Source organism: Odontesthes bonariensis, chromosome 1 (genome assembly GCF_027942865.1).
Source record: "Odontesthes bonariensis isolate fOdoBon6 chromosome 1, fOdoBon6.hap1, whole genome shotgun sequence".
NCBI lineage: Eukaryota > Metazoa > Chordata > Actinopteri > Atheriniformes > Atherinopsidae > Odontesthes > Odontesthes bonariensis.
Genome location: NC_134506.1, coordinates 17560582 through 17572761, shown reverse-complemented (window position 1 = coordinate 17572761; position 12180 = coordinate 17560582). Strand labels below are relative to the sequence as shown.

Below are 12180 nucleotides of genomic sequence, written 5' to 3'. Positions count from 1 at the left end.
AAGACAACTGTGACTGTTCAACCTACTTCCCAACTGATAGGTTATTAGGACACGCAGCTCCTGAGTTTATTCATTCCAGTCGGATGTGATTGTGAACACGTGTTCCTGATAGATTCATTTGTTGCCCAGACTCTAAGGGAAATATGGCTGAAATACAGGACAGCTTTGGCTCAGGTGTTGGAGTGGTTTAGAACCGAGTCGCTCGGGTTGGTTCACTTATCTTCTGCTCGGGTTTGGAAAGCTGAAGAAGTGTGCGGTGGGTTGCTGGGTCTATAGCAACAAGTGAATGCTACCTGAGTGATGACAACTATAATACCAAATAGATTCGATTTGTCACGTTAGACCCGACTGACACTGTCACGAATCAATTAAAGATCAACCACATGGGCGCGACACCCCCCACTTACATCCAAATTCCCAACGGTTCGCACAGTTTTTCTTGCCTTCATGTTGTTTGGCGTTTTTGGGATTCTGGACCGGCATACCCATTTTAAGAAGGAACAATAACATATTTTCTGTAGTCTATGACAAAAGGTGTTTGTCGAGGCAAATTCAGCATGTTTTCAGCATATTCAGAGGATGAATGGAGTGCATGAAAGCATCCCTCCTCTGCAGCTCTACAGCTGTAGCTGACACCGTCAACAGCAGATTACAAAGTGATTCCGCTCGACACCCTGAAAATGGAAAGCAATTTTTGGACCATAACATTTCTTAATAGATGCATATGGGCATTGTATACAGCAGAGTTCCCATTCTTTGACTCCCGAGGAAAAGAAATGGTGACAAATCTGCTGATCTGCTTTGTACTTCCCCACTCCTCTTCAAATCCTCACACACATTTTTAACTCCATCTCCAATCAAGGAAGCCCAGATTGCAATCTGCTACACAATATGTTTTGCTCCACTTTATTAGGCCCATAGATAAACCTCGTGCATGGAACAGAGGCGTTTGAGTAATGAAGACCCCCTCAGCATAACAAGATCCAACCCTCCTTATGCACTCCTCCTCTCAGTGTGCAGCATCTCTGAGTTTAGCCGGTCAGTTTCTTGATCTCATCTCATAGGAGCGAGCCCGCACAGATGCTGTGAGAAAACATAATAATCTGTAGATCCTGTAAGCAAAACCAATGACTTCGGAGCAAACAACTTGTGTTTTGAAAGCACAAGTAAATAAGAAAAGCTAGCACAATGATTTGCAATGAGCTAAAGTTTGGACACCTCAGGATGTCAGTATTTAGTAACTATAGCTCTGTTTAAGTTTCTGATCTTGATTGAAGAATTCCAACCTCTCATGATTGAAGCTCTGGGACATTTGAAGCCGTGCTGTTTTAGATCCGCCCACAGATTCTGAACAAAGCTCATGTCAGGGGAGTGTGAGGGTTGCTCCAAAAAGCCTCAGCTTGTGTTCGTGGTGGATTCCGAGGTGTGCTTTGGATCATTGTTCTGTTGCAGAAGCCAGCCTCTCATCAGTTTCAGTTACATCCAGAATTTGATATTCAGTGGAATCCAGTCCTTCCTCCATCTGTTCGGCGTTTGCTGTGCCCACCAACTGCTGCAAAACAGCGAGCCGCAGCAGAATATTTCCACCCCCGTGATTAACAGTTGGAAAGGTGTTCTTTCCTCAAACTCCATTCCCTTTTTTTTTTTTAAATCTCCAAACACTATGTGATTGCAGCACATCCAGATGTTGCTTTGCACACATAAGATGATGGCTTTTCTCTTGGTATCATAGGTAATGTTTCCTTCCTTATGGGACAGAGCAGCATGCCATCACTTTTGTTTCAGTAAAAAACCTTTACAGCTCCTTTTCAGTCGTAAAGAGATTTGGTTTTGGCTTTCCGCCCAATAGAAGAGCAGTTTTTTTTTTTATCTGAGAATTCTCTCCAGTGTTCTGATCAAGCCATGATGACAGCTGTTTACTTTTACTGCTGCTGCTATCATACTGATATTGACAGCCCGAACAGGGGGAAATGTTATGAAAGAAGAACAGCTTAAAATTGCATGAAGATATCAGAGAAAACCTGATATCTTTATTCAAACATCCTGTTCTTTGTGACATCAACTAGCTCCAGTTGGGATCTGCGTTCTTTGGAGCATCAGCATTTCAAGAAAGGGCCCCTTTAATGTCTGTTTGCTTTCCTTTTCTTTATTTCATTTATCAAAACCATGTGTCTTTTGTCCAATGGCGGTCTAACATTTCCATACAACTCATTACCCATTTGGTGGCATCCGTTAATACGGTGTGTTGTTAAGAGCCTATATGAGTATCAGAAGCTTGCTTTTGCATGTCAGTTACCTAGAACAAACATTGTGGCAGAAACCCAGAAAAACCATCTCAGACATAAAGACTCCCACATCTATAATCTTTAAGATTAAAATAATGTTAGGCAAACTGACAGATAATTCCAGCGACTCACAAACAGCTAATTCCCAGTAGGATTGAAAAGGGAAAAGAAGAAGACAAATGGCCTCGAAAGCACATGTTCGACAGAAATGTGTCATATTGCTTTACAGTAATCTTTACAGGAAGACGCAGGTTTGATTTTAGCCTTAAGTGTGCCGCAGAGAGCTACTGCTACATTAAGGCCTCTGGAGGAGTTTACTTAGAAACTCCTCTGCTCTCATACGGTTGTTTGCATCGCTCGGGAGATGTTTGTCTTTGGCTTTCCTCCAGATGGGGACAGTTGTGCCGCTCCCAGCGCTGAATATATTCACCAGCTGCCTGACTACAGCAAGCAGACCTTGTCAGATAGCAGGTTAACCAGTCTGCGGCTCAAATTGTACAAGATTTCTGAGTTTGATCCTTTTAATATTCATGTGCAACGAGTTTAGGTTCTAAGAGAGGAATATATTCAGTGCTGCGCTGTTTAATGTAAACAATAAAATAAGTGGTTAAAGCACACATGCTTTTTACAAGGTCTTAACAGAGTCAACTGTGTATTTGAATTAGAAAATTTGACATTCCAAATGTACAGAAACTACAGTAAACCTGAATTTGCATACAGTATACAAATTCAGGCTCTTTTCATCCGCCTCTTTTCATTCCTCTTTAGAAGTATTACTTCTTAAGAGGAGAGTCACCCATGAATGCTGTGAAAACAGAGCTCATTTTACACCAATTTTACCCTAAAAAAAAACAAAAAAACAAAAAACCCACAACACAATTGTCCCACTACAGGTATAAATGAGGCCTAAAATAGCATGTGTTTTTGCACAGTTCACACTGTGCTCACACGCTGGGGGCCCACATATTTGGGACACACAGATATGGAAACTGACAGGTGACAAACATGAATAGCAAAGATGTTTGTGGGTGAGAAAACAAACAACAGAAACAGCTCTGATTAACTTGCACCATCTTTTTGGCTCATTTACCAGCAAACTGATGCTGCAGCGCACTTGTTAAGAGTTGAAAGGTGATTTTACCCGCCTTCGCAGTCACCACTGTTTGGGTGTTTTTGATCAGCTACTTGACAAATGTTGAAATACAAAGATTATGAGCGACACTGCAGAAAAAAGCAAAGAAAAAAAAAAGGCACACACCAAGAACCACACAAATAATGAGGGAATTTGATTGATGAGACAAAAATTGTAATTTTATTGTAAATGCTTCTATAAAATTGAATACAAATAAAGACACAATAAAGAAGTTTATGAGTAATCTCGGGTGGAATGTTGACGATAAACATCAGTTCTGGTCCCGTTAATGTGCTTCATTTGAGCCGCATATTTTATTCCCTTTTAGTCTTATTGTCTTATAAATGTTGTCACTATGTCACACAGAGACAAGAAACAGTCTGATGCAACTAAAACTGAAAGACAACCGATTACTGTACTAGCTTTTGAAAGTATAATCGTGGCTTGAATTTTTCATACACATATATTTATAGTTGTATAGCTTTTGAATACAATGAGTTTAGGCCAATGGATCTGATATGAAAACACTCAATTATCACACTGGGAATGAAAAACAACAACAACAACAACAACAACAACAACATGAAAATAAATCATTTCAATACCAAATGTAATAGATGCAGACAAGCTGAAACTCTTTACCTGTAAATGACGACCAACATGCTAATGGAAATAAGTGATGTGAGATTAAATAAATGAAATGAAAAAGATAACAGAGTGAAGTTGCAAAAAATACTCATTTGAAAGTTTTCTTCAACGCTTCATACTTCTTAGTTCCATAAAAGTGCTGAGCAATGTTGCATCTTTCTGAACAAACGCAGTAATTGTCTCATAGTTTGGAATAACTTATTTGCGGTGCACTCTGCAGGGTCATTCAGCCTCTGAATCTATTTGGGTACATTTTCTTTTCTGAAATATTATATGACATTAATATACTTAACGTTCGTTCGTGTTTCTTTTTTTAAAAATCTGCTTTGTGCATGAGTAACTTTGAAGGACATTCTGCAGGCCAAAAGTGCGTTTATTATATTACCTGGTAATTGGCTAAATTATTCATAATGTCTGCAGAAAAAAAAAAAAAGGAAAAAGAATATGTGGTCCCTCAGCTTCATTCATTTTGCTGGGACTTAACTAATTGCCAGGCAATTAATGGCTGACGATTTTGTTTTTACAGATAATTCCCCTCTTGTAAAAGAAAGGAGAAGAAGGAAAAAAAAAAGAGAAAAGCAAAGGAAAGAAGAAAGTACCAGGAGAATGTTTTGGATACATTCAGGGCATGTTTAGCCGTGCAGGCAGAAACAGACTATATATGGTGGATAGAATTTCAGGAACAAAACTCATAAGGCTCTGAGTTTGGCCAGGAGAGCCTCTACATCTGACTCTCCGTTGGTGTCGCAGCTGCTGACAGCAGGACCAGAGGACTGATACTGGAGGGCTGGAGCCGCTGCTTCATGCTGCACCTCTTTTTCAGTGAGTTTAACCACCTCTTTTTCCACCACCCTCTCTCTGTCCAGCCCGCAGCTGTGACCTGGAGTGTTTTTGTACCTGCGGCCCGACTCTGAACATGCAGATGCCTTGGCCCTGGCTGCAGATGGATGGCCTTCAGACTCATTACGGGTCTCCTTGGCAGGGGGAGCTTTCGCCGCCACCGAGCTCGCATTTACATTCTGTCGAGAGCGAGACCTTTGTAAAGGTGCCCTGTTGTTTTCTGAGAGTGAGAGAAAAAAGGGAAAAAAACAAAAAACACATGAGGCAAAACAGTGAATACAACAGTGAGAATGAGTTAGGAAGTGAGAAGGAGTAGAAGATGCGTGACTGACTTGTTAAATGAATGGAAGACAACGTTAATGAGACTACAGATTAAATTACAAAGGCCACAAAGCAAGGGAGTGACTTTAAAGGGTGACGACATTCATAATGCATCAAGAATAAAAGTATTCAGGAAGTAATAAACACATAAGCAAGCATATAGTTACGTGCAAAATAAATGTAAGTGTAAATGCATACACATGAGGTCAGTTTTCACACCAATATTCTGGATGAGTAGACACAGAAAATGTGTATACACACACTGATGAGGATGGATTTTATGCAGCAGATTGTGGGATGCAGCCAGCTCTTGATGATGAAATATATATATATGGCTGATCAACTGAAACAGAAACTAAGTTGACTATTGGCATTTTCCAGTCTTTTTCCTGCCTTTCTTTTAAGGCAACCTCCCACTCGGCTCCACCCTTCTTGTTTCCACTATCATCATCCATTCTCCTTTTGCTGCTCTTCGTCTCAGCTCTCTGCTCTTACATAAGTCCTCTCCATCTTTCTTAGTCCTCTCAACACATTCCCAGGCAGACAGTGGAACCGAACAACGCCCAGATGCCAAAAATCAGACTTGCATTCTGAATTATAATCCCTCTGAGTAGATCTCAGACTACATCATCAGTATGTGTGCACGAGAAGGAGAAGCTAAATCCATATTCATGTGACCTTGAGCGTGAGGCTGGGAGGAGCGGCGAGAGGAAAGACGCCGCCGCATTTAAAGTTTCCTGAGCCTGAAATGTCTGGCTAACAGGAGTCAACACAGCAGAGCAGAACAGAGCGACCCGCTCTGTCAGCCAATCGGTAATGAGTTTGGAGCGTGGCCAGTCAGTCATGACAGTGTGTTTTATGGGCTGGGCTGACGAATGACAAGGAACGTCCCTGAACACAACCTCTGACAAATAAATAAGGATAAAGGGAGGACAGCAGGCAAGAAGGACCAAACTGCAATATTAAGCAAAGAAAGCCAACAGTCGCACAAAAAGAGAGGGACTTTAAAAAGACCGAAAGGGCAGACTGAGTTGCTTAGCCGGTGTGACCGAACTTTTACCACAGATGAAGATCCAAGTCTCCTGTGATTATCCAACTCTTTTCACCCTCTCTTCCTCTTGTAGCAGTCTCAATTGTAACAGCTAACAATTACTCCCCACTGTCTATCCTTTCTCTCTGCAATTTTCCTATCACGTCCTGTTCCTCTGTCCTCCCTCTGAAAACCTGTCATCTGCCCCCACCCTTCCTGCCTCGCTCTGCCTTGATGATGTCCCACAATCACACGCTTCCTTAACAGATAGTTCACTCCTGGATTCAGAGCCGATGCAGTGAGAATAATAAACTGCGTTGTCAAATATTTGCGTTTACAAATGAGAAAGCCCACATTAGGGAGGGAGTACAGGCGGGCGGTTATCATCAGACACTAAATGTGACAAAATTCAAGTGTGAATCTTAAATAGCATTAATTAACATCTCAGTTTTAGCTATGCATGAACTTATAACAATAATTCATGAAAAAGTACGACGTGTTGTATCGTGACAACACAAAATAAGAATAATATTGAATGAGATCCTTTATCTATAAGTGCATTTCTTCTCTCCTTAACAGGACCAAGGCCTTTAGTGGTGAACATGATCAAAGTTCTGGGAAGTTGTGTTTCTTTTCTCACTCTGTATGCCTGTGACACCCAACGGCCCCTTCCTTTGGAGCCTCACTGGCTTATCTATAGCCCTTTTCACACTGTGACCCGCTACCTTAGCGGGTCCAAATTGCACCTTCGACCTGCGTCGAGCAATGTGAACGCTTGGCGTGTTGGTGACCCGTGTCGCCTGAAGCCGAGTTCAGGGGGCGTTGCCTAGTGGCAGAGTGTCACACGAAACACATAAAATGCTGGGCGTGTACAATGACGTAGGCACAAGCCATGCGTCGGACGTAGGGTTAAATACACCTTGAGGACTCGTTTTTGCAATTGTATATGCAGTTCATGGAGATGTTATTTTACGGGCTGTGGATGGTTACAACGTGGGATGCCGCCGAAGAACATATGCGGAGAATACAAGAGCACTATACTCCCCGAAATGTGGCGGTAAATAGCCTAACGTCCTCTGCTCGGAGGCTGAGGAGCTCGCGGACCTCCTTGTCTCCCCAGTTGGCCATCTTCAAAAATGTCTCCAACTTGATGTAGGCTAAAACAGAGTGAAACTTGTCCTCACCTGTCGCTGTTGTTCTGAATCAGCTGTCCATTCTGTCTTTTAAACTCCTCACGTCACGCCACGCCCACGTCCGACCCGCGTCGATTGCGTTCACACCAAACTCGGCTCGGCAAAAAGACTAGGGTCCGACGCGGGTCGAAAGGCGAGTCGAGTTGACGCGGCAGCCCGGGTCGGCAGTGTGAACGCAACAGCGGACACGCTCAATTCGCGGATTAAACGCGGGTTATTCCTCAGTGTGAAAGGGGCTAATATTTGCGGTCATGTAAGCTGCGAATCACGGTCGAGATATAAAACATCCCTCATCTCACAACTTGTACTTCTTTACCCAACAACTGACAAAGGGGTTATGCTAGGTGAGCTAGTCATGTGGAATTTTAACCCAAATTGTAGCTCTAGATGGTCAAGAATTTCAGCACGAACCCCCCACGTTGCAGTGACCTCGTGCTGCATGTTCGCTCCTTTATGGCAGATTGATACAGACTAACTGTAGACACAGGAAGGACAACTGGTTATCAGAATCACAGATGCACTTACTGTCAGCCAAAACATCAGGTTTAAGTTAAACTGAAGTAGTTTCTAAATCTTTTTATCTAATTTACCCAGCCTTACTGGCACTCAATCAATAGTTGAAAGAGTGCTCCATCGATTTGCATCGCACTCCTTTAACATTGATGGACAGTTAGGGAAAAACAATAAATAAATCAATGCAGCCAGAGATCTAGATTACCAAGCCCATTACCCATAATGGACCGCAACCATTGACAGTTAAGTCACAAATTTTTTTGTGGCTACAGTGGAGACCAGCATCCAACAGTCATGTAGAGTGGGCTACAGAAGAAATCTCAGAGCCAAAACCTTCAGTGCCTTTGATCAAAAGCAGTTACATGCAAGCAGCATTTACAAGTTTGTTTTCTTCAAAGACCCATTTGGCGACGGCCTATTGGAGTTCCTCATCAATGATCAGCATGTCATTTTGTAGAAATTGTATTTGAATATGTGATGATACAGAAACACGATACTCTCACTGATTTCCCAAAAAAAAAGCACACTTTGATGTGGCAGAGGTTCACTGGAAAGCTTTTTCTGGCCCGATGATATGAAGGAGCACGAGAGATATTCCTTTATTCCATCTTCAAAAACATTCCCTCATGTAATCATTTGCGCCATTTCTATTTGCGGCTTCCACTGACGCAGATGAGCCTTTCAATGGTTTTTCTCCCTCCACCCTTCCACTGCTCTGGGAAAAAGCTCTGGGTCGGCAGGCAGAAGACAGTGAAGTCTGGGCTTCAGCAGTGCATGGGTGTCTTTTTTTCATCCCACTAACTGCTACATGGAGCAGTGTGAAAAGGCAGGAGCAAAACAGTCAACACATGAGAAAGCCAGGAGACCATTCTTTTCCGGAGTGTAACTCACAAACACAGTATGACTGTGTAGATTACCACGTCTATCACAGTCCTCGGTCTGTTCTTTGCAGTCTAGAAAAGACAAAAAAAAAAAAAAAAAAAAAAAGCTGAAAAACATTGAACAAAAAAATCTCATGCCAGTTTTGCGTGTCTTTAAAACAGTGAATCTCAACAGCTAACAATCTTTTGCCCAGCGACTGACACCGCTTCTGCTGCAACAGAGGACGAGTCAACTCTCAAAAAATGTCCGAGAGAGAAAGATCGAGGCTTTCTTTTAACTATCTGCAAATATCAGCAGAGAGGAACTCATATTTTCCTCGTGTCAGATAATTTGGTCCATTTGCCACTTCAATTACAGATGCAGATGAGCCTTTCCTCTCCTCTCATCTTTCTCTCTCACCCCGTCTCTCCTCTCTCATGACGTTTGCTGTATTTGATCAATTTGTGAAGAGAGTAGTCAGGCAGACTCACCAAAATACAGACGTTTTCCCTTTGAGGAGTGACTGACACAACAAGCGGAAGTTAGCAGGATCAAACGCACCCTTCTACACCTGCCATAAACCAAAATACAGCAAGCTGGTTTGGCAGTGTGCTGCATGTTCCGTCTAAATGATGACCTGCTTTTTGCATCCACAAGTGGACTGACATCATATACAACAACAAAATAGCACTGTGCGACACTTTGAAATGGAAATAAAGTAAAGTGCAATGTAATGAATGATTAAAATGTCACAGCGCATATGAATTAATTGTTCAGGGCATGAAAAAAAAAAAAGCAAAAAAAAAGCAAGACATTTCCGTAAGTCCACTCAGTCTTCAAAGGGCTGTTTTTGGCTAAAGCGACACCAAATAATGGAGAAACGCGAGAGAAATACTCCTTACTGGAGTCTGAAAATCCTGTTTGAACAGTCAGGGTCATTTCCAGTTGTTCAGCGTAGGAGGTCTGGGGGAGTCTGTTTTATTAGGTGACATTTTCAATAAATGAAGAGTTCCTGCGTCCTTGGTGTTATAAAGAAAAATGAAAAGAATACAAAGGCAAGATTAGTCCCAGCAATTCAAAAAGTAGGAACTGGCCGGCTCTAATGTTCAACCCGAGTCCAACATGAAAAGCAGTCCAAAATGTGTTGAGTTCTTCGGACAAATATCCGACTCATTTCATTTTTTGGAAGTTTAGAGGAGGGGCTGTGAGAGCACGATGGAAATAAGAGCTTAGTAACACTAACATCAGTTCTTCTGCATGACTCTGGGGCCAGTTTGTTGTCACTGTTATTGCACACTTCCAATGTGCGTTTCGACAAATATGATCCAATAAGGAGTTCTCTGGGTGTGCCTGTTCAGAATGTGTAACACAGCACACAATGATGCGTGGCGATTAAAGTAAAACCACATAAAGACTGCTTGAATAAAGAAGTGGTTTATGAAGTGAGTGGGCTTGATCTGATCGGGCAGTAAATTATGCAGCCATAGGAACTCAATTGTAAGTCTATTCGAAACAAGAAAAGAAGGTTTAGTCACTATTTGTGGTTATGAAACAATTATAAACTGTATGTATAATATGGACAGAACCATGGGATTTAAGATATGAAGTCATTGCACGAGTGCTTTAAAATGTGACGTACGCGATGGTCACTTTGTGTATATATGTTGACTTTTTGATGCCGTACTGTGTCTTTGCACAGTAGTGATAAAACTGATAACTGCCATTTATTCATCCATCCATCACTCTGAATAGAATAAGGAAATGAAAGAAAGAATAGAAGTTTACAGTAAATTGCCAAACAATACACAGAAACGTTTCCCCGGCTTAGATGAATAGCTGTAGGTCATTACCGATATCAAACTACAGATGGACTGCAGTTTTATGCAATCCCAAAATGTGTCACATCATGTGACCGCCTCTCCCCAGCAAGACTTAAAGAGTAAACACTAGTAGACAGCTTGTTAGCTTCCCTGTGTGTATTAGGCTGGCTGTAATTAAAGATCATTACCTGGCAAAGCACCAGTCACTGAAGGCTTGTCCCTTATTTGTTGGATGTTGCTAACTGTGTGTGCAAATGGCTCGGTCTACCTTCTCTGAAAAAAAAAAATCAAATCAAACAGGATTAAACACAAAGAAAGGCAAAAAGCAATGAAAGGTGAGTGGAAGTAGAACAAGAGGGAACGAAAAGGGGGGAGATAACAAGGTGGACAGAACCAACAGGCAAGGAATGTAATTTGGACTGGACCGAAATAAAGTACAAAAAGTGAAGTTGTTATAAAGAGAAAGGGAAAGAGAAAAGAGAGAAGTGTTGGAAGAACATTATAACGATCCCTTTGGGTCAAGGAAAAACAGCAGTTATTGGCAGCCGAGGCCTGTCTTGTTCAGATGCGAGTCAAAGTGTTTTCTGAATTGTAATTTGACCCCTCGTGCCCTCTTCCACATTTGACAACCTCAAACACTGTTCCAAAATATAGGAAAAAACTGTATAAGAATTTGCTGAAACATTACATTAAAAAAACCTTTTAGAAATATGTTTGGCAGAAATTTGTTCTTGTAAAATTTGACCTTGGAAAAAGACAACATTCTCTCACTGTGAGACATACTTTCTTATACCTGTGCGTTAACAAAAAAAAAAACCAACAAAACAGATTGTTGGTAGCTTTTGGTGAACTATTTTTTAGGGCTGGGCGAGTTAACTCGTTATTATTTAACGCCGATAAATATTTTATCGTGCATTAACGCAGGTTTTATTCATTTTTTATTTAAAAAATTTAAAAAAAAATTAATAAAACCAATTTTTTTTGGGGGGGGGGGGGCTTTTGTGCCTTTAATGGATAGGAGACTTCAGAGAGACAGGAAGCAGGGGGCAGAGAGAGGGGGAATAACACGCAGCACAGGGCTGTCCAATGCGAGACTCGAACCGGGGCCAGCTGCAGCGAGGACTATAGCCTCTTGTACATGGGGCGCCTGCTCAACCCACTACGCCACGGACCACCCCTGTTTTATTATTTAGTCTATTATTGTAAAAGTCTGTTGCTCACAGGCTTTTATTTTGTAAGAGTCTGTTGCTGTCTGCTGCGGAAATGGGAAAGAAAGAAATTGGCGGATCCACCAAAAATGGAGAAGGGTACGGAACTTTTACTCTGCCATTTTCATTTTAAAGTTCTTCCAGACAGTGGAGTCAACAGAACCAAAGTCATATGTAAACTAGAGCTGTCCTAAACGATTATTTTTCAAACGATTAATCTAGAGATTATTTTTTCGATTAGTCGACTAATCTAACGACTAATTTTACGATTAATGTAACGATTATTTTTTCGATTATTTCACATTACAACTTTTCACACAATATGGATA

At 41.5% G+C, this 12180-nt stretch overlaps 1 protein-coding gene across 1 annotated transcript in view; it reads right to left on the bottom strand.

Annotated features, from left to right (window-relative positions):
• Positions 1-3614: 3614 nt before the first annotated feature.
• LOC142365773 (protein diaphanous homolog 3-like) overlaps positions 3615-12180 on the bottom strand; it is a 174540-nt gene continuing 165974 nt past the window's right edge. The window contains exon 28 of the mRNA XM_075447503.1: positions 3615-5125. Within this exon, the coding sequence (XP_075303618.1) occupies positions 4755-5125 (371 nt within the window). The 3' untranslated portion in view covers positions 3615-4754. The remainder of the gene's footprint in view (positions 5126-12180) is intronic.